The 23,758-nt window shown below is 36.2% G+C and overlaps 1 protein-coding gene across 1 annotated transcript in view; it reads right to left on the bottom strand.

The window, feature by feature from the left end:
* The window catches only part of POU6F2 (POU class 6 homeobox 2), a 724,957-nt gene that overhangs the window by 553,412 nt on the left and 147,787 nt on the right, over positions 1-23,758 (bottom strand). Inside the window, exon 2 of the mRNA XM_090286751.1 lies at positions 12,080-12,251. Coding sequence (XP_090142877.1) covers positions 12,080-12,251 — 172 coding nt within the window. The remainder of the gene's footprint in view (positions 1-12,079; positions 12,252-23,758) is intronic.

Below are 23,758 nucleotides of genomic sequence, written 5' to 3'. Positions count from 1 at the left end.
ACCCTGCATGTACATTTCCTTTCCTTTTTAAAAGTATATTTTATTGATTATGCTGTTACAGTTGTCCCAATTTTTTTTTCCCTTTGCACTCCTCCAGCAATCTCACCCCCCTTTGCTCATGTCCATGGTTCATGTATGTAAGTTCTTTGGCTTCACCCTTTCCTATACTATTCTTAACATCCCCCTGTCTATTTTGTACCTAGCAATTATGCTTCTTAATCCCTGCACCATTTCCCCACTTCTCCCCCTTTCTCCTCTCAGCTGATGTTGGCGCACTCCTGTAGTCCCAGTTACTCAGGAGGCTGAGGAAGGAGAATCGCTTGAGCCCAGGAGTTCCTGGCTCTAGTGCACTATGCCAACCCCTTGTCCATACTAAATTTGGCATCAAATTTGGCCCCCGAACCCTCTCTCCTCTGACAGCTGTCAAATGCCATTCTTTAGAATTGTTTCTTCGTCATGTCCAAAGGGAGGATGAACTAGATTTATCTCTTCCTCCCTGTCTCTCCTATCTCAACTCTTCTTTCAGAATTCATGTTTGCTTAATGCATAATATACTGTAGGCAGTCAAGGCTCTGGAGTCAGGAGTGGGGGAGCCACCAGGTTGCCTAAGGAGGGGTGAACCAGCCTAGGTCGGAAACATTTCCTTTCTTTTTACAGGTGAAAGTAGCACAAAAATAAGAATATCAGTTTCAAAACGTTTCACAGAAAAGTCGAGAAATATAAGAAATGGACACACAGAGTTGGTGAAAATTCTTAGGCAAGGTAATTTCAAAGTTATAATATAGAAACGATCCCAGGATGTTATGGTTTTATTTTCATCAATTGTTTTATTTTGAAAGGAAAGGCTGGTTCTTTTAATTTCTATAGATGTGCCCCTCTCCAAAAAGAAAGAAAAGAAAAGAAAATGTTTCTTTGCACAGCTTTGTGATTATCAGAGAGCAAAGGAGAAAATGTGATGAATTTTGACAGAGAATAATAATAATAATTTAACAGCTACTTTATTTATTCTTTAGTACCCTCTCTGGAAAAGGCATAGAATGACAAATATAATGACATTGTAATTTCAAAGGGTGCAGCATGTTAAAAATTTGATAACCATTATAAAGTACCCACATAATCACATTTATATTGAAAATGTCAACACCTTTTATCTATATATTAAATATATGAAATCAATTTTTAAAGCATTTAAAAGTAATTTCACATATATATTTCTTTCCTCTGATCAGCACAGTTGTGCTATTTTGCTTTTACATTGCACGAAATATTTCATTATATAAGCTGATTTCAAATATTGTTAAAATAAAGGCATTAAATTATTTTTATGTTCATTTGTTAAATGTTCAAATATAGTCATATTAAAGGAAATAATTTCGACTTTCAGCCATCTGTTTTTAAATTTTGTCTTTTTTTTTCTAGGCTTCAAAAGTGTATTACCAAATAAACTGACAAAATAGCTCAGCGATTTTACTGCCTTCTAATCACACAAATTAGTATGAGATTTTTGTGCTTGTGCATGACCTTCTTCAAATTATCCCCCCATTTTGGCTGAATCAGAATGAGTGTGGGCTATTTGGTAAAAAACACTAAGTGTGTGAAATAAGAGCCCTCATCTCTTCTGCCAGACTCCTCTTGACAGAAAGATGATAGAAGCATCACATCCCTGGGAGAGAACATGCAAACTGACAAGAGATGAGCCTTTAGATGTTGAATATAATCTTGAATTGTGCTTGAAGTGTCTTATTATCTTGTCTTTTGATGTTTGAAGGGGTGGCTCATTGTTAGAAAAAGGGAAACCTTCACACATCTTTGCCATCTTTAAAAATTGTTTGGCCTTTAACAACTGCTTTTCCAACTAACGTCCATTTCTCCTGACAATAAATATGGCAGGTCATTGGCAAGTGACAAACAATTTACTTTACATGCCATACTTTTATAGGGTTGAGAGCTCATGTGGAAGTGTATTTTTAAAAGCCTATAGAAATTAGCAATATTACAAATGTTAAGAAGACTGAGGTCTTCATGCATATGCTGGTGTGAAGTTACTCATCTTGCAGTTTCTGGCTTTGTATGTATCTCACTGGTGCCAAATTCAAAATTCAAGTTCTTTGTTTATCATTGACTAAAAATAGCCAGGCAAAATAAAAAACCAGCAACTAAGTCTGCTCAGTTCCATGAAGGAAAAACAATAAACATATTTCCAATGCACATTGCAATATTCAGAATAGTATTTAAACAAAATCTTATTTCTAAGTAGGATATCAAGAGCAACATTGGGTTTGCTGAGTTTTGCTTTTCATCTCAGACCCTTCAGCACTTTTCATCTTCTGCTGTTCTTTTGGTACCCTTACCCTTTGTATCTACCATTTGTTTTGTGGTTTTTGTTTAAACTAAAAGTTTAATGATGCTCTCTCATCAATAGGATTCCTTAGTAACTAAATCACAGCCATGCCCATTTTCTGTCACCCAGCCAGGTTTTGTGAAAGCTTTCAGGATCTTTTCTCAGACCTCCGTCACTCTAAGAATCCATAAGAATTCTCCAAAGGATCATAAACTGTTATAGGGTTCAGGTTATTGTATCATTATAAAAACATATTGATACACTACAGATGACAAGATGTGTAGCTATCATTGTAGGCTAGTGCGACCTGCTCAATGTCATCAGCAATCTCCAATATAACCAGTTTTGTTTTTTATTTTCTTAAACAGGCACCTATAGACATCAACTGCTTTGAAAGCATGATGTTTAATTTTGAACACGTTACTGATTGCCTGAAGATTCTGATTGAATTGTTATGAAATTACTACAAACATAGAATCTAACGCGAGAAGTAAGGGTTCCAAACTAAAGCAAAGAAATAGACCAATATTCCTGAAAATTGGAATAATTTATTAGATACCTCTTAGGAATAAAACCTGACTTACTCTTAGGAATTATAAAAAAATGAGCCAATAAACACCTAAAACAATAATGTCTATTTCTTTCTGAAAGTTTATGGAAGTCTTCTTACATAATCCAGATAAAGCCTGTTCTGAATATTTACCCACACATACACTACAGTGTACTACTATGGATATAATTTAATGAATCCATTAAAATGTTAGCTTTATTCAATATTTCTTTCATGCTTCTTCTTTTGCAGACTGTATGCTTTCTTTTTGACACATTTTTGTCTTACAATATTTTGCTAAATGAAATTAGATATATTAAGGGAAAATGCAGGCTTTGGAAAGGGCATTTTACCCTACACCACTTCCACATCTATACATTTTTAAATACAGACAATGTTTTTTTCCACTTGACTTTTTAATTCTCTCCTAGTACTAGGCTGATTATGGGAAAAAATTCATTCTAGAATAATAATTTTTCATGCTTTTTAAACACTTTTAATGTTTAAATTTTTTAAATCAAACAAATCCCTCAGCCCTCTTCTATTTCAACAGTGATAATTCTCATGCAATGAGTGGCCCAAAATCATTAATTTAGGAAAGCAAATCTTGCTATATTGATATTAAAAGACAAATCATCACATAGGTGGCCATCAAGAACTGCAAAAGGAGATTAAAAAGACCATGCTATTTTAATAGCAAATGTTTAAAATCATGACTTCTTTATTGTGCAACTGTCTTGATATGTGTACAAATAAATGTATATTTAAGCACATGAAATCCTTACAGAAATGCGTAATAAAAATTGTGCTTACTAACTATTAAGTAAAACAAAAAGATGTTTATCTTATAATATATGCATATTCCACAAATAGACAAATATTTAGGTTCCCAATATTTAGATTCCAAAAGTCTTCCTTAGCTTGGGCAATCCTGGTATGCTTTAAATATATGTATGTATTTAAATATTTAAATGCATGTATTTATATAAATATATATATAAATCAAAGTGTGCAGAAATCTCCCAAATTACTGAATTAAACTGCACAAATTCTGAGAAATCCTGTTGTCTCTTCTGCTCAGTGTAAAAGCAGCTTCAAAGAAGACACGGGAAGTTGGATTATAGCCCAACTGTTCGTGAAGCAACACTGTAATATAATTAGGTGTCCTTCATTTGCAAACTTGATTTTAATAAGCTTATCTGGAAACTCTTTTTAATACTATACATAAGTACAGGAGAAGTACATTAAGTGATGTATGTATAGTATAAACAAAAATATTATAAATTAGCCTTCATTCATTTTATAACAGAGAAAATACATGCACACTAAAAATTTGGTAAGACAATTTGAAGTCTCATACAAATGCAAGAAAAAATATAGAGAACACACCATGGACACACACACACATTTTAGAGGGGTAGCATCACACTTATTCACTGTGCATTCATAGTGCCTAAGGAAAAAAAACACAGGATAACAAAAATAAAGTATAAAATTGATAAGAAAAAGAAAATTTAAAATTGTTATTTTAAAACACTGTTAATATCAATATTTAAATATATATTTCCTAGCTTTCACAGACTTTTATTACTATTGGAATTTTTTTCCTTATTAATAGAATGAAATTAAAGTACACAAGATATTTGGAAATTACATTAATTTAAAGAACACTGATTATTTTACAGAAAAAAATGAAATACTAACAAAACTGCTAATGCCAAACACATTCATTAAATCATTAAATGGTTTCATGTTAGCTATCATTGGTACATTATAACTGTCCTAAAAATGCCTTAATTTTACCTCACTCTCACGCTAAATTAACAGGTTTTATTTTAGATATTTACTAAGAATATTTTTAAGCATCTTAATAAATGAAGGTTTCATTATAGAATCCTATTTTCAAATGGTCTTCAGTAGAACAAACCTTTTAAACATTTAGTTTCTGTGTAATGATATTACTTAGTTCGTCTAATCATAATCTATAATTTTTCCTCATATTTTCAAATAGTTTTGATCACAGTGTAGTCCTCTAATAAAAGTGAATGAGACTATATAAGTTATGTTGTTCCAAGCAGCTAATTTTTTAACTAAAATGAAAAACAGCATATTCTTGCCACGTATAAGACCTTAAAAGCCCTTGAAGAAAAAGACTAATAAGTTTGAGCGTGAATTTTCTTTTAAGTTCTCAAATGTAGACATTCACATAATATACTAATATTTTTTAAAGTAGCAGCTAACTATTAAAAAGAGATGCCAGGAACTATGCATCTTCATTAAGTGGTTTTTAAAAGTGACTTTTGCATACTTAAAGTTAATTTCCATTCTCTGAGAATTACAAACTTGCTTTAACTGAAAGAGAGTCTGTTTTTTTTTTTTTTACCTCTGTGTTCACATTAAAAAGGCTAAGACCATTTTTGATAGCTCACAATATTGTCACAAGGTAGAGTAAGAGATGTCACCAAACTAGTGTGCCCTTGTTTCATGTTTTTATGAAAGCTGACTTTGAGAAGCAGAGGGTGGGAGTTTACATTTAAAGTACTGAGTCAGGTCAACATGCTTAATAAACAGACATCATTAGAAGTCCCCCTATTGCCAAATCCTAAATATTCCTTTATGAATGAATTTTAATATAAATATTACTTAAAGGTCTTCCTAAAGAAAAGTCCACTGTTGACAGATTTAGAAACTCATTAGTCTCACAGTATAAGGTGTATGTGTAACTGTAAAATATCATATTGAAATAAATTATGCTCACTCATTTTCCTTTAAAAGACACTTAAATTTTAAGAGGATAAACATTTTAAAATAAAACCAAAGTAGAATTAATGAAAGAAAAAACTGAACAAAAACACTAGCAAAGTATAGAACCTAGGAAGACAGAAAACAAGAAAATTTCAGAGCCGCACTGGATATTAAAGACAAACCCATCTGCTGAAGAATGGCAACTGTTACTATGAGCTTTCTCCAGCTACCCCTCTGCCTCTGGATATTTTTTAAAATTTTATTAACCTGACAGCAGGGAACTTTATACAGATTGCCCCCTGACAGGATGCCATTTTGGTGTAAACACTTTACTATCGTTTTCTTTAGAATAAGAAAATCAAGAAACGTGTTACATGGAGCCAGGTGCATATTTGGGCAAATGTGACTGCTCCTCCAACGGTCTCCGTTCCCAGAGAAGGTCTGAATAATGAGTGGCAGCCGCCTGATAGTGGAACTGCACCCTCCAACCAGTCTCCTTCACATCTACTTTCTTTTTAATGTGCGAGTGTCTGATGTATTATTAATCCCCAAACATAAACCAGCAAGGTCACCAATCAAAGAAAGTACCAGTTATCTCACCAATTATGTTTACTGTCTAATAACAAGCAAGGTCCACTTCCAAGAGTCACGTCTTATTTTTGAAGTGAAAGAAAATTTTATTGGGTCAGTTCTTGAAAAGAACAATGCTAACTCTATTATTTAATCAGGTAATTGAGAAAGAGGGCAATTTAGTTAAGGGCTGAGCCTTGGGAGCTTGAATCTGGAATGCATCTATATTTATTAATTATGACATAAACTGGTCTGGGCAAACTACAAAAACACTATAATGCTATGTAACCTTTAAGTCAGAAACACCCAAGACATTTAATAAAAACTAAAACTGTATCATTTTATGGGGGTGATGGTGCAGATCAATATAATTTCTAATATTCTGTCTTATTTTGAGTTGATCGTAACACCGTTAACAAGCAAATAAGAATCGTAGCAATCAAAATAAAAGAAAACAGGTAAAACCATATCAGTACTTTCATTTGCTAATGTGTTACTAATGTAGTAGCATCCTCAGACACTGCCATATTGAACTCCTTTCTTTAAACAGAGGTCTGACCTGAGCATCCCAAGCATGGCAAGTGGACAGAAAAGGAAGGCACTAAGGAAGTCTCCACCGAACCTCATGTCAGAGATTGTGCCCTATCCTCATTAAAATGCCACTTAGAAATGAGCATGGCTCAACAAAGGAACATAGTGAAAAGTTTGGACACCACAGACATTTAACATGAATTTACTTTTATTTTGAAGCTTACATGTGCTATTTAAAGTAGATTTATTTATCAGAACAGTATTAACAATGGTTTTCAGGGTAAAAAACACTCAGCTAAATTTGTTGAAACACAGACTCTCCCCCTCGGTTTTTTAAAGAAATACCTTAGTGCATTAGATTTTCTTATATGTTAAGAAATTTATCTAAATGTTCATTTCCACCTCAATAGTCAAAGAGCAGCACCACAAGGGCTTGTTTATTAAGCCATAATGATTTTTGACAAATACTTTACATGCAACCCATTTACTTACACAAATACAGGCTTCTACTGATTTCATTTAAATAACTCTTTTTGCATGGACTCTATGACAGAAATTTAGTTGATCTAAAAATATTCTGTTTTAATGTTTCCCTAGCAAAACGCACTTTCTTCAATGAAGAATTGTATGAATTGTAATTGATATAATATTGAAACTTACAAAAATATCAGATCCTGATACATATTTTAAATAAATATTATTTCTCTAGGGAATTTTTCTCATCACCCCTCAGCTAAATCCTTCTTGGGCTTAAGCCCTCTGTCCTGATTACCAGCCCTAGCATATTTTATCAGAATATTATAAGTGTCCAAGGCATTGAAACCTTGAGAGCAATGTTTAAATTAAGTAATAAAGACAGTGATGACATAATTAAGGCTCCACTTATGCACAGATGAGAGGCAGCATCACTGTAAAGTACAGTCCTAATAATGCCCTACCAATGACCTCCACACTGACCTGCGGAGACCACTGTCTCAAGGGGTGACAGACAATTTAATCCTTTATCCTTTTGTCATTGAAAATGACTTTACTTGCCATAAATTCTAATCAAGTCAAACTGAGTGGCAATTTAAAAAATAATCTTATAATGCATGTTTCTATGAGAGAGGCAACAGAAAAAAAAAGGAAAAGAACAAGTCCAATACATTTTCTAGCAAGGAAGAATCACTGACCCAACTTTCAACCCTTTTCCAATAGTTCACAGATAAATGGCATTGAAAATGCCCACTCCTATAAGTATCATTGCATGCAATTGTTTTTAGCCCTAGAAAAGCATAATATCCTAACAGAAAACGAACTACCAATTTTTATTTCAGGTACAATGTTTATAAATGGATTTTTGTTTACCTCTCAGCCCAAGGCTTTCGAGTTGTGTGCCACAATTCATGTATAGTGTGATACAACTCAGAAAAGCAAGCCACAGAGACTGACCCAGCTACCCAATGTAGTTGGGATTTTAAGAAAAGCAATCATGAGGTTTAACTTGAAACAATTAAAATATTCCTGGGAGGAAAGCTGTTAATAAATCATCTTTCAAATTTCAAAGATATAAGGGAGAAAATATTTAGGGCATGTTTTATGTGGTCTCACTTCTTTGGCTGACACTGCATGGGCAAACTTTAGTACAGATATTTTTCTAGGGATATATATTACTTTTATCCTTTCTGTGGCCATTTTCCTGACCAAGTTGTTGATGCTACCTTTTGAATTTTAGCATCCAACTTGACTGAATGTGGAACACTGAATTCTTGATGGGCATAACTAAAAATGAAGCACCACACTGACACGAGTGCTATAAATGTCACTAGAGAAACACGGCAACCTCTTCCTTTGAGATCATTTGCCAAAGTTCGCTGTAGAGAATGGTTTCAAATATGTACATTACTAGTCACATATTATATGACTGGCCCAGTGTGGCATCACTCATTTGATCATGCAGCTGAAATACATTAAGACACAGAACCAGATTCTCTGATAATACCGCATGGCATGCCAGTCTGTTCTCCTACAAACTGTTTCCTATGGCTTGGAGCTTAGCATAATACAGTCAGGAACTGAAAAAGGAGATAGTTTATTCTACAGCCTTCAAGAGTAAATAATGCACCACTTAATGATATCACAGAGAACGACCTACCCACGTGTTTCTGGATGAAATGCGAATCCATCTCTCTTAAGTGTACTTTAGTTTCCATGGTTGTTCAAGTTAAGCAAAATGTTACTTCTGATGTAATTACTTTATAAAACACAAGGGCGCTTTTCTGTACTTTATACTTAGGCTGGCATATGGTTTCTAGTTTCTCCGTCTGGTGTTCTGAGTTTCTCAGAGCACTGAAATATTCTGCACAGTATGTTTCTCCTTAGATGCTGTTAAGTGCAGAGGTGCAATTTAAGGGGAGGCATAAAAGGCCCAATGGTTCCTGGAATTTCCTTTGTTTATCCATAGAGGGCATCAGTATTAGCCTTTCTCCTGCAGTTTTGTGCTGAAGATGTCATACTGTGAGAGAAACAGACTTGTCCTCTGGACTGCTAATTTGAACAAGACACAGAAAAAGGAAAAAGCTCCAAATCAATCCATTTATACTAAAATTTCAGGTACTAGAGAACACTGAGCTCTTCTTATCTCCTGGTGTTGCTTAATGTCTCACCACAAAAGTAAATATATCAAGATGCCCATGATTTGTCTTAATCTGCTTTTTTCTTTATAGAAGCACAGTTTTCAAAAATATAATGCATATATTATAAGAATGATGCTTTAAAGTTTATTAGAAAGTCATTGTTAGAGATAAACTTGGATAATCTGTTATTCAGAAAGAATGTAATTCTTTATTATCAAGCAAAGAGTAAAATTAACACTACATATAAAAACAAAAAAGTTGAAAATATTTATGACAAATAAAATAATGGTCCATTAAATTGTCACCCGGTAAGTGTTACCACAGTTGCTAAAAATTCTGGGAGAGAATTATTCTAGGAAGTTTTAGTCAGTTACATAAACTAGAATTCTTAAGCAAAGGTCCCATGATACTGAAAAGTGGGCGCATAATACCCAATAGCTAAGGAGCCCTTAAAGAACACAGGGATGCTTTCCTCCCAATGCACTATTTCCTCTGTCTCATACTAGTTCCAGTTTTTTTCTCACGTTTTCAAAACTGTTCATCTACTGATTTCATCTTTACCTAATTGGAAACTGGAAAATATTCACAGTGTGTTTGGTAAGCACTCTAGAGACCAAATACAATTAAGTGAATAAATAAAGAATATTAGATATAATGTAGATTGTGCTGGGTTCTCTCTCACAAATTCAGAAGAATTCCAAAGTGAAGATGAGTACCTTCTAAAATCTACTATGTTTTCTAAACTAAACTGATTCCTAGTTTAACCATAAAGATTCCACTTACATTTTCTTTTTGTTTTTGATTGCACTTATATTTTCAATGAAGTTTTAATTCAAATTTCTTTGACTCTCCTGAATTTTTTAAAGCTATCTCTTTACACAAGCAAATCAGTATGGAGTGACATATATCTGCAAAATTTTCAACAGTGGAAAACCTAAGTAAATGTTGAGAAGTGAAATTAATTACCCATCCATTGAAGTCAATGGGGGAAAACCCAAGTTGGGGTTATAAGTCAAAGTTTACAAAATGCATTTACTTTTTAAAAATGCATGGAAAGTTTAGGGACGAATAATCCATTATCTGCAATTACATTTAATTCACAATTGAAAAGTCAAAGTGCTTAGAATTAAAATACTCAACATCAGAGAGGCTGGAGCATGGCTTTTTCCTTTCTGTAATTTATAATTTTATCTGACTTCTCTCACTTACCCACTAAAATGAAATGAGTGTTTTAGGACATAACTCTTCCCACACAGATAAAAACAGATTGCAACAAAATAATTTCTTTAAAGTGAAAATGCTTAAACCTTAACGCCTAGGTATGTAAAATGTATGTCAGAGGTAGAATTGCTGCTTTCTGAAGAAAAGATAATATGATAGAATTTCTTGAAACTGAAATCTATTATATTCTTAACTATAAAAGAGTATTTTACCAATAGAAAATTTGAAACAAAGTTTCTCTGCAACACCCATCTAATGTCTGATTGAGTGAGCATTTTGAAATCAGAGAAGTGTTCCTCAGGTGAAGCTGGCCTAGAGTTCCCAAACTATAAAAGCTCTTTTCTTTTTACAAGTTAAACAAAAATAAAGCTCATTTTTTAACTGAATTTATGACTTTCTTAACAAAGAAGTCTATGCACTAATTTTTTATTTTTATTTTTGAAGTTCAGGCACATAGCTGTTTATAACCTGAGACCAAGCAGTTCTCTGCTTGATATGTACATATATATATTTCAGCTACATATATCAAACTAATATAAATATAAATAAGTATGTATGAGAGAGACAGAAGTAGATATATAGAAATTTAGTGATATAAATGCTAGAAGATAATTAAAAGTAAGTGTTTCAGGAGCAACTGTTTGGAAGCCGACAGTCACTCTATCCCATAAAGTGCTTTTCCAGCAGAGACATCTATCACCATCCATCACTTAGACACCAGCCTCAAAAACCACTCCCCTTTCTCTTTAGAGATTACAGTTGCTTGAGTTAGCTTACAGAGTGTCATCTGTTTGAGTGACGGGTGTCTTTGCTAGAGTGGCCCTCTGCTTGTTCTTGATTTGTTTATGAAACAAAGATTCCTAAAAGGTCCTGAGCTGCCTCTGTACTTAGGAGGAGGCTGTAAACATCTGTTAAAGGGGAAAGGGTCAGGTGAGGGACATAAAGGACCTATTTTCTTTTCTCATTACCCTTTTAAAAGGAGACACTAATTGTAATTACAAAATGTTATTTATTTGAGCAGTTCCTACAACCACCTTTGTTTACCTGGCATAGAATGACTTGTATTGATATTTTTTAGTTCCCCTCTCTGGTCTTTTGACTACAGATAATAACACTTTACTCTCCTTCCCCTTAACAAAAGACTGCAAAGCAACCCAAAACCTAGTCGATATTTGTTCAATAAACATTAACCAATTCTCACAATGGAACTGATTTCCTGATTATTATTACCATCTTCTTTTTTCTTCTATCTTGGGGACTTTAGCAATATTTGACAAGTCAAAATGGGCAGTGGGGAAGTTCCTTGTTGGAAAAAGTTTGGAGGACATCGTCCTAGCCAGCGGGAATCAATTTCAGTGGCTCAGTTCCTCCAAGATGCGAGTCTTTCCTTTTTAGAACTTAAAAGAAAATTGAACGAACAACAGGAAAAAAAGAGGGGGGTGGGTGTGTGGATTGCTCTTCCGGACAACATGGTAGGACTGAAATGAAATACCTAGACAGACTTACCGAAGAGCTTGCTGGGAGTGTCCTCACTGTCATTTGATTCCACAGGCGCAAGCAGGGGCTCATTCAGCTCGCTGTCTGAAGTAGCAGCCTTGTCCTCACCTCTCAACTCCGCATTCATTTCAGTTCGCACTGACAGCAAGGGCTTACTGACTTGTCCAGCTATCATTGGATCCTAGGATGGGGGAAAGAGTGAAGGGAGGAAAAAAAGTGGCAGCTTTAATGTGCGTGTCCTCTCTCTCTCTCCCTCTCTTCTTTCTCTTCCACACGCACACTCACTCTCCCTCTCTCCTCGCTCTCTTATCTCTGGCTGCTCCCGCTGTTATTGCTGGCTGCAGTCAAGTGAAGAGCTATTACACATTCGAGGAGTTCTCCATTACTCCCCACCCTATTAAAGCTCAACTAGCATGTGAGAGATTCAGGAGGCTTCAGAGGAAGAAAAAAAAAAAAAAACTTATTTGAAAGCAATCCAACCAACACAGCTTTAATTGTGGGATGTGCTTTTGTGTGAATGTTTTTACACCTCGTTCTGTCTTTAATGCAGTAAGAAAAAAAGAATGTGCTGGGTTTGTACTTCAGCAACACACCGAAAAGGAAGGTGCACCCTATGGAGGAACCGCTGGCTATTTTAAGAAGACCGCTCCCTGGGAGTCAAGCAATTAAATCTAATACCCAGAGCAGAGATAGGGAGAAAAGACTGTGCAAAACGTTGTCAATGGAATAAAAATGATTTATTATGTAAATTCCATAAACATCCTTAGACATTGAGTCCACCGGTCCCTGATTGGGACTGAACCTAATCCCAAATTAAATGAATATTTCAAAGCAAACAATACATGACAAAATATATGAAAATCAACTTAAACATTTTAAAAGATTTGGAAAAATACTTACAAACTGTGTGCAATAATTTGGAAACCTAGCGCATCATACGCCCAGAGCATTAACGAAAACAAAAATCACCTTATAAAAAGCCAAACTTTTCAGTTCCAATGATTTAAATATGCTTTATCTTCAGCTCATTAGAAGAGCAATTTAGGATCAGAAATATTTTCCAAGTGTACCTTTTTATTCCATTTGCAAACCAAGATGCATGATACTGATTTAGCAAAAATATTGGATGCAGAAGGAAAAGAAAAGCAAGAAGTGCCCTTTTTGTGTTATCTGGGAGCTATTTATTGCCAAGTTCATGCCTAAATGGTTCCTGAGCAGGAAACAGGTGACCAGTGCAGGGGCTGGTGCGGCCACATGCTCGCTTGTTCCATCATACATTGGTTGCAGTTTGCTTGTGGTTATTTTTTTTTTAATGTATTCATGCCTGAAAAGTGAATTTGATATGACACATGATAATCTATGAAAATGTTAATCAATACAAATAGTTTAAGTTGTCATCAAATGCACTTCTTTAGTCAATACTCATACTACTGAAAACAATGTCGCTGTCACCAGGGCTTAATTTGCACAGCACTTAAATATTGGACTCTGTGCATCAATGCACTTCTTCTTCAAATACTGTAGGTAAACACATTTTCTCCCTATTTAAGGCTGAAGCACTCAACACGCATTTAGCTGAGCTGAATCCTCCCTTTTGAATACCTTGATAGGTCCACTGGAGGGCAAAATTAATACTTAATTGAATCTCACAGTCATCAAAATAATCAATACTTTTTTATTATTTATTCTTTACAGTCTGTTGACTGTTTCAAACCTCCGAGGGAATGGTGGAAAGGATTCATGGCTTTGAAACACTGTCATTTAACAAGGTAATTTTCAGTGGGGCATTAGGGGTTGTGAAACATATAATAAAACAAAAATGGTGGCTTATAATAGGAAGAAAGAAAAGAATTATATTTCTGCCATCTAACAAAACAGGATAAACAAAAAGCAAGTGCAGAGAGAGCGTGAGAAGGGAGGGGGACGAAGGCGAGGGAAAGACTGGCTTTTGAAGGGCTTTATCATATCAAGAGCAGAGCCGAGCTTTCATAATGCTGACATTTCTCATCTTGACAATCCTAAACAAGTGGAAAGGATGAGATCGCAGATATCATCTTTCATCACATTCCCCAGCTTAAGAACCAACATGACAGCTCCTCTCCCCTTTACACTGTTAATTACTAAATAAAATACTACTCTCTGTCAGCATCAGATTATTGCAGATAGCAACCACAAACACTTCTCCATTGTTTCCCTCCTCTGCAACAGTGATACCTACCTTGAACTCTTTAGAAAATAAATCAGGCTTATCTTACCTTATGGTAAATATTTGAAATATAATCAATGTAATCAATGTGGTCAGTTCCCAGTATTGTCAGCCTAAATTTGCTGGGGAGAGATTAGCAATTCATATACTGTGTTTGATCACTGAGATTTGGAGAGCTTAAAATTCAAGGGGAAGCAGGTAGAGGGGAAAGGAGACACAAAATTCTCAAATTTTCTCCAAATTTCTTTCTTAGAAAGAATATGTGTTTGGATTCTTCTGATTCAGTTAGTGGAGAGTAGTGGGTTAAAAATGGAACACCGTTTTCCCTCATGGCTTTGATAACTATGCTCCTTATGTGAAGGTAAAGAACCCAGATTTACATTCTAATATTTTCTTTTTATTTTATAAAATGTTGACTACTTAACAGCTCTGATCTAAACCAAAGGGTGTGACTTGTGCCTTCAAGACACCCAGTCTTTGAGGACACATTGCTCATTTGAACATATTTTAAGGTACTGTTAAAGGTAAACTTGTATTTAGGATGGCATGCACTATCATCATGATAATCCAAACATGGTTACTAATGTATCACTGAATATTTGGTAATCTTAAAACAAGAACATTTATTTGTGAATGGTCAAACTGAAGCCTGAGTCACACAGAGGAGCTGAAATATAGCTGCTAAGTTCAAGCGCACTTAAATTTTTAACAATGTTCAGTCTGGTTGATGTGTGCAGAGCATGGGACCATTAGCTCTTCTTTTCTAAGTCACCTTTATGTACCCAGTGAGAAATGTTTGTGGTTGGTTCCCAACCAGTGTCTTTCAGTGACTCAAGCTTGGAAAATTCAGGAGTTAGTCATTCAAGTATTCATTTGATTTTTCATCTTACAGAACAGTTTACATTTGCCATGATACAGCTGCAGCTCACATATATATATGCATGACATGGTTAAACAGGAAACCCCAGTGAGGCAGAGAGCAGACAGCTTTTAATCACAGCTGCAGCCACTGGGGGATTCATTTGAAAATGTGTCACAAACAGTAACCACTGAGTATAGCTGTATAAGTAATGGGGGAGTGCCTCTTTCAAGCAGTACTCAGCTTGGAAGTCATTCTCTTCCTGCCAAAAGTGATGGTGGTCTCTAAAATTCCTTGCTGCCAGAGTGAAGAAGGGATTTTCCAATGTGCACCAACATAGGTGCTTGCAGGAATGTAATAGAGTTATGAGTTCAACATGTACAAGGTTCCCTGCAGCAGCAAACAGGAACAGAAATATCTAGTGCAGGCAAAAAATTGAATTGCTTAAGACATCTAACTTGAAAATCTCAAATTGTCACACTACAGTTGAAGAAGATAGGACTTCTGTGCAATTCATTTATTAGCCCTAATAGAAAGAAGTGACTGGTTCAATATGAACAATGGTTAATATGTACAAGAATAGGACATGGTATGTGCCAATAGAGGATACTCACAAGGGTCATCAAAGACCCAAGCCAGACAACAAGAAAAAAAGAGGCGGGAGAGTTTCTATTAGCAAAATCTCAACAAAAATTTCACCATGTCCTACAATGAAAGGACTGCAATTAACATCAGAACTACACAAAAATTATTTAAATATAATTCAGACATTGTTGTAGAATAAAAATAGGTCCCACTTACCAAATGCCTTACCAGATAAGGGCTTCAGATATATTTGTCACCCAAATTGTGCCACATATTAACCCCATTTTAGGGTTAAAACACTGAGACTCAGAGACGATAAGTGATTCATCCCAAAGCCATATAGCTAGTAAGTGGTAAAACTGTATTTTGCGCCTTTATAGACTCATCTCCAAAGACATATTTTTATACTGCAAGTAGGCACTGGGTGAAAAATCAAGTCTCATTGATTTAGGAATTCATGGTGTTTTCCAGAATCTGAGTTATGTACCCTGAAGGATCTTAAACCCTGGATAATGGATTCCCAGAGCATACTCTGTTAGTATCTTCTTCCCTTCAGACTCTAGGAACACTTCTCTGTCCGAGGTTGCTTGGTGAAATCTGTGGGGTGACATGATGTAGTAGACAGGACATCAAGTAGTGTCAAATACCCAGGTGCACATTCAGGTTCACTCTCTACATAAATTTAGCAAATCACTTAACCACTTTCACCCTTGGTGCTCTCATCTGGAAAATGAAAAGGTTGGAATAAAACAATACTTTTCAAAGTCATACCACAGAACACTTATCCCAAAAGATATTCTACAATAAAAGAGTTTTGCAAACATAGTCACATGAAAAACAAAACAGATAAGTCTACCAGAAAAGAAACGAATTCAACTCTCCTTAACCTAATGTTTTCCCAAATTATCCAACCATGGAAGTCCTTTCCTTTATCATGTTTATTAGATTATCTAATGGATCTAGTGCTTCTTGAAACTCATTTTAGAATGTACACAGATTGCAGCTAATGTAAATTAGTTAATGTAAGTTAGAGCTCTAATTTTTTTTAATGATTCTGCAATAATATGCTAGAAAACTTCAACAAGTACACACATGTCCAGTGCTTCTCACATTCTAAAAATTTTTACCTAATTAATATTACTTACCATTTATTTGTATACAATTAAATACAGATTAGTAAATAATAACTGTATATACTCTCAGCATATACTAATTCCTGATATTATTAAATAAAATTTTTAAATAAAGATGGCCTTTTTGTAAAAACTTTATTTGAAGAATAGATATAGGGCATTGTATGAAGGAGGAGAATTCAACCTGGCTTTTACCAGGCTGTTTAAAATAACACCAGATAAACAAAGATATACTTCAGCTAAAGACCTTAAATAATTTAAACAGCAGAGGTTTTGTTAGCATAATCATTGTCATTTTATAGTCAGAGAAACTAAAGATAGTGAATTATTAACTCAGCAAAGCATCCGTGTCCAGTGGCAGCCATGTCATGGAAATACCCACACCTCTCTAAACTGAGCTTGAACTAGGTCCAGCATACTTTTATGTACATACAAAACAACTATGAAACAGGCAATCAGAAGGGCTTTTAGAAAAAAAATGTAAATAAGACAGGCAGGCTTCCAAAATCCAAGGAAACAATTCATTTGTTTGTGAAGAGTCAGAGTATGACAAAGTTAGACTCAACAAATCAATAAAAAAAATGATACTTATTATAAAGAAAAAATGTATTGGATTCCCCCCCCACCATAAAATGCCACATTTCAATCAGAAAAAAAGGTGAAAACAAAGTATGTACAGCCATTTTAAGATGCAAAGACAGCATCATATTTTGTATTTAATTTTTCCCACTGAGAAGAGGTAAAAGTAAAAATCACAAATAATTAAGAGGAAGGAGCTAGACCTTCTTAGGTTAGGGGAAAAGAAAACTTTAAGTGTGTATTTTGTTGCCTTAGTCATGAAGAAAAATGATTTTTATCTTTCTTTTACCAGTTACCAAATATTATTAAGTAGGTTAGTTTTTAATATGATATTGAAAGCAGAGTGCTGTTTTTGCAAAAATTACAAAGATTTTCTAATTTTAATCATTAATATTTTCTCCTATCACATTTGATTTGACTTTTAAAAATAAGAACATAATTTTTATGTTTTTATTGACTTAAAGATATATAATATATATATAGTTGAAATTTTGAGAATTAATGATGATCAACAGACACACCATAAGTTCACTCATCATTGATTATTTTATTTTCACATCACTTCCCAAACTGCAAACATAAATTGTTTGGAGAAAAAGCAGAAAATTCCACATCTTTAGCAAATACTAAACAGGTATAAATTTGCATTATAATTAACTTAATTACAATAAACATATTTGCTCCACAATAGATTTTCACAGCAGTGTTAACCCCAACTTGTATTTTCTTTCTCAACCCAATAATCTCAACTATCTATCCCCCACCCACTATATCTCCACTTGACAGTTAGTGTAGCTGAAATCTTATTTAATTTTTTATTCTATTCCAAAATAACTGAGTATTGGGTGTGAAAATTAAACAAAGTATTTAAAATTCAAAATGAATGCTGGGTCTAGAGTGTGAGGTACTGAGGGGACTTCAGGAGACATCCTGGCTGCTCCCTGATTTAGCACCTAAGCACCTTCATGACCTCCATCTTGGTTTCCATACCAAAATGGCTTTATATACCTCAAGAGGAATTGTGAGACTTGAGTGAGGTAATATACAGATAATGTATATTAATATGATTTGAAAGATAGAAAATATCACACAGATAGACATTTCCTTCATAGTGTCTCCTACATTAAGGGAAGCAAGTGATTGTGGTTTATTTTTCTCCCCACACCTTCAGTTTGGAAGAGGAGAATATGCTGTAATGAATGCTGTGGTGTGATGTCCAGATCCCCTTTTTTAGGACCAACTCACTAATTTCCCAGCTTCCATGAACGGTGGCTGAGGATGGCTCACAGAGGAGTCTTTTCCTATGACTTGCCTTTGCCTGAAGGGAACTGTCTCTGCAAGGTTACGTCCTTTCCTCAGGGCATCCCACATTTTGCCTAAGGCATGTAAAGCCTAAAGTACTTACTCTCTCCCTATTTACAGAAAAGGTTGTAGACCCCTGAGCTCCACCCTAGGTTCAGTAAGTTCCCTCAATCAATGTTTATGTGCAAGGGCTATCATTTCATTAGAAACTCCCCCTCCAGGCTTGGCCACCACAAACTTTAGCTCTACCTCTGTTCACTGTTCACTGCCAATCACTCCCTCAACCTGCATTTTGCTGATTAGTATAATTTATATAACTTTGAGTTAAATTCATGACTTGATCAACACTGATGGAGGTTGAAATATGTATTAGTTAAAGTATTTTAGAGAAATTTCACATTCCTTGTGTGGAATGAGAGATTATTAAGAATCTAGCAAGTCCTGTAACCCGTGTTCTTGGGGCAGGGGACTAAGGATTGATCCCCATAGTGTTCCATGTCCAACCAGTCTTTGAGTCTGAGAGTTCTAGTTGCCTGATGCTGACTGTGATAAAAACAACTTGCTTCTAGAATTTTCCTATATCTGCCTTAATGAACCTTCCACCAAAGTTCGTTAGGTTCACTAAAAATAACAGAAATATGACTTCATCAAGCTTATAGACAGATTGAAGAAACTATTTTGAGATCATATGTTAATAAAAGTGCACTTAATAAATATCCCTGTGTGTGGCAGCTTTTGGTCTCAGAGCTTCTTTTTATTATAACCAGGTAGCTAGGCTTTGGGGATGCAGAAAGCTCTCACCAATCTCTAACCATTACTGATTATCATTATCTACCAAAAAGAACCCAATAAGTGTGCATACAAAATTGTTGTAGGACATTTGCAGGACAACCCTCTCTACTGGATTTTGACCCACAGTTAGATGACATTGACTTAGGGCAGGCAAGGTCATTACAGAGTGAAATAGGATTTAAAACATGTGTTCAGAATATGTCCTGGGAAAATCACACTATTTGCTGCTCACATATAAAAGATAAAAATATCCTTATCTAGAACATATTTAGTTAAGGTGAATGTCCAGAATCATTCTGAAAGAATAAAATAAGAGAGCAAAATATCTAAATTTTTTTTGGTGTCAGAGGATGGTATTTCATTTAAGGATGTACATATGAACACAGTTTAAGAGTCTCATCTTTTTGTTGACCCCCATATAAGTGTGCAATGTCCTTCTCCTCTGTCAGTCCCCACCTAGAGCCCTCTTAGCTGTGCTTATACTCTAGAGACAACTCCAACTAAATATTAAAGCATTAGAGATTTCACATCAAGATGGAGACATAGGTAGACATGCTTTGCTTCCTCATGCAACCATAGAAAGAATCACAATCAGGTCTCAAAAACAAATAACAACCAGAATCATCAGAAAATCAAGCTATATGAAAGTCTGACAACCAAGAACATAAGCCACATTCATCCAGATTGGTAGAAAGTGAAGAGTCAAGGTGGGGGCAGAAAAGTGGTATAGTGTGGAGAAGCAGCAGTGGTGGTGGATGCAGTAGATGGATAGTCCCACATTTATATGTGGTGGATAAAAATTGGGAGGGGTATCCTGGGAGTGAGTAATTCCAGCACCAGGCCAGACTGCATAGCCCAGGCTTCTAGCACTGGGAAGATAAACCCTCATTACCTCTGGTTGTAAAAACCAATGGCAGTTGGGGCAGTGGAAGAAACTGCCATGTTTTGCCACTTAAAGGCCCCTCACAGGGCAGCAAAAGAAATGGCCAGGTTTTAGCTGCTTAAAGGACCTGCATGGTCTTAGAACATAGACAAACACCAGGGCAGCAGCTTGAATGGTGCCAATCACATACAAGATAGTGGGTGAAGTGACTGGAAATGAGGAAAGTGCCAGGCAAATTGCCAGAAGCCAGGCAGTGATACTGTCCTCTCTCCAAGCCCCCTACCACACACAGAATTACAAAGAGGTAAAGTGAGGTGCCCCACACTGCCAATTATCTAAGACTCCACCCCACACAATTTACAAGTGCCTTTGCTACATAGACCATGTTACTAAGGCAGGGAGTAAAAGCAGTTCTACTTAATACACAGAAACAAACACAGGGAGGCTGCCAAATTGAGGGGGGCAAAGCAATATGGCCTAAATGAAAGAATAGAACAAAACCCAAGAAAAAGAACTAAATGTAATGGAGATAGCCAGATACAGAGTTCAAAACACTGGTGATCAGGATGCTCAGAGAACTCATAAAGTATGGCATAAAGATAAAGGAAGAAATGAAGGTTACACTAAGTGAAATAGAAAAATCTACAGGAAACCAATAGTGAAGGAACGAAGCTAGGATTCAAGTAAATTATTTTTAACAAAAGGAAGAAATAAACATTCAACCAGAACAGAAAGAAGAAACAACAATAAAAAAAAATGAGGAGAGGCTTAGGAACCTCCAGGACAACTTCAAACGTATCAACATTCATATCATAGGGATGTCAGAATGAGAAGAGGAAGAGCAAGAAATTGAAGACTTATTTGAAAACATAATGAAAGAAAACTTCCTTACAAGTCCAGGAAGCACAGAGAGTCCCAAATAAGTTGGACCCAAAGAGGACCACACTGAGACACATCATAATGAAAATGCCAAAGGTTGGAGAAACAAGATGGCGGAGGAGTAAGTGGAAGCTACACTAACTTCCTCCTAGAACTAGTCTGGATTTACAATTTAATTTTGGAGAAATCATCTGGAAAAACCAACCGAACACCAGCTGGAGAGAAGTCTCATAACCACAGAGAGACAGAAAAGGCCGCTACATCACAACGTGACCGGTAGGGAGTGCGGAGACGCGGAAGGGCTGGCTGGGCTCACATGGGTGGCAGCTGAAGGGACTGAGAAACAGCTCAGCAGCCAGGGGTTCCCCCTGAGAAGGGCAGGGTCTAAACCCCCAGCTGAACTTCCCAGCCAACAGCAACAGAGTGGAAAGTAAAATAGTATCCAGCTGAGAAAAGCGAAAAGCCACAGGGTTTCTTGCTAGGCGGAGAGAAACAGCTGGGGAAAAAGAGCTCTTAAGCAGATCACATATGAAAATATTCTGCCCCCACTTACCCTGAGCACAAGCAGAGGGAAGACAGAGAGGACTGGAGATGCTTGGGGAGAGTTTGGTGTGGTGGCTTTGAGGGGAGAGCTGGGGAAGCGGCCGGCCGGGTCCTAGTGCTGACTCATCCCCACACTGCAGGCAGACCATTCCCGGCCAAGTGGCGTCAGCCTGAGGGGAAGCAAAGGCCCTGCCTACAGGAATTAAGCTGCCACACCCACGGTCCTTAAGCCTGATGGCTAATCACAGATTGAATACATTAACAACTAAAGAAGCCAGACAAAGCCAGTAGATCCCTGGAAGTCTCCAACAGGCTGCCTAGGCCCAGACTGGTACAGGATCTGACACCACCAGGGGCAGATCCAGGAAGTGCAGATCATTCTAAGAAGCACCAACAAACAATAGGAGTCACAAAAATGGGGAGACAGAGAAACAACCCCCCATCAAAAGGAAAGGCAGAGTCCCCAGAAAGAGTGCTAAATGAAATAGAGGGGAGCCAACTATCAGATATGGAATTGAAAGCACGGATTATGGAGAACTCCAGAAAAACTACAGTGAACTCCAGAAGAACTATAAGAAACTTACTGAGAATTATACCAGCATCAAAAAGGACATGGAAGCTATCAATAAGAGCCAGGAGGAAATGAAGAATACAATCTCTGAATTGAAGAACACAGTAGAAGGAATTAAAAACAGGCTAGAGGAAGCAGAAAATCAGATCAGCGAGCTGGAGGACAATGTAGACAAAAACTCCCAGACAGTGCAACAAAATGAAAAAAGACTGAACAAGACTGAAGAGGTTCTAAGACAGCTACAGGACAACATGAAATGTTATAATATCTGTATCATAGGAATTCCAGAAGGAGAAGAAGAAGAGCAAGGGATAGAAAACCTCTTTGAAAAACTAATGACAGAAAACTTCCCTAACATGAAGAGAGAAAGAGTCACACAACTTCAGGAAGCACAAAGGGTCCCAATGAAGATGAACCCCAACAGGCCCACTTCAAGACACATCATAATTAAAATGGCAACATTCAAAGACAAAGAGAGAATCCTAAAAGCAGCAAGAGAGAAACAACTAATAACATACAAGGGAGCTCCAATAAGGCTGTCATCAGATTTCTCAGCAGAAACACTACAAGCCAGAAGGGAATGGCAAAAAATATTCCAAGCAATGAAAAACAAAGGCCTACAACCAAGAATACTCTACCCAGCAAGGCTCTCATTCAAAATGGAAGGTGAAATAAGGAGTTTCCAAGACAAAAGAAGGCTAAAAGAATACATCTCCACGAAACCAGCATTGCAAGAGATGCTAAAGGGTCTGCTTTAAGAAGATGAAGAAACAGAGAGAGACAGAGAGGAACACGAGTACAAAGGGGGAAAATGACAATGAATAAGTACTGAAAGAAAGAAGGAACTTCTGCCATTTGCAACAGCATGATTGGAACTGGAGAGAATTGTGCTTGGCGAAATGAGCCAGGCAACAAAAGAAAATCACCTGTTGCAGGAAACTGATGAACAACACAAACAAATGAGCGAAATTGAACCAGAGGTATGTGAACAAGGAGTAGACTAACGGTGACAGGAGGGGAGATGGGAGGGAGAGAAGGGGTAGGAAGGGGAAGGGTCTAGTAAAAGAACATGTGTGGATGACCCATGGACATGGACAGCTGGGTGGAGACTGGATGTGGGGAGGGCAGGGTGTAGGGAAGCAGGAGGGGGAAAAAAAGTGAGACAACTGTAATGGAAAAACAAACAAACAGAAAATTTTTTAGTGGGGGGAAAAAATGAAAATATAAAGAATGGAAATGCAAGTTCAGTGAATATTAGAAGGACAAGGTTTTTCCTTCCGATAAGACAGATTTAGAGACTTGTATGTGGGTTATGTTACATAAATTAACATGTATTTTCTGTTTTCAAAGGGCATA

Source organism: Furipterus horrens, unplaced genomic scaffold (assembly GCF_987537825.1).
Source record: "Furipterus horrens unplaced genomic scaffold, mFurHor1.1.pri manual_scaffold_9, whole genome shotgun sequence".
In the NCBI taxonomy this organism is placed as follows: domain Eukaryota; kingdom Metazoa; phylum Chordata; class Mammalia; order Chiroptera; family Furipteridae; genus Furipterus; species Furipterus horrens.
Note: the sequence above shows the minus strand (reverse complement) of the source record. Positions and strands in the feature narration are given on the sequence as shown.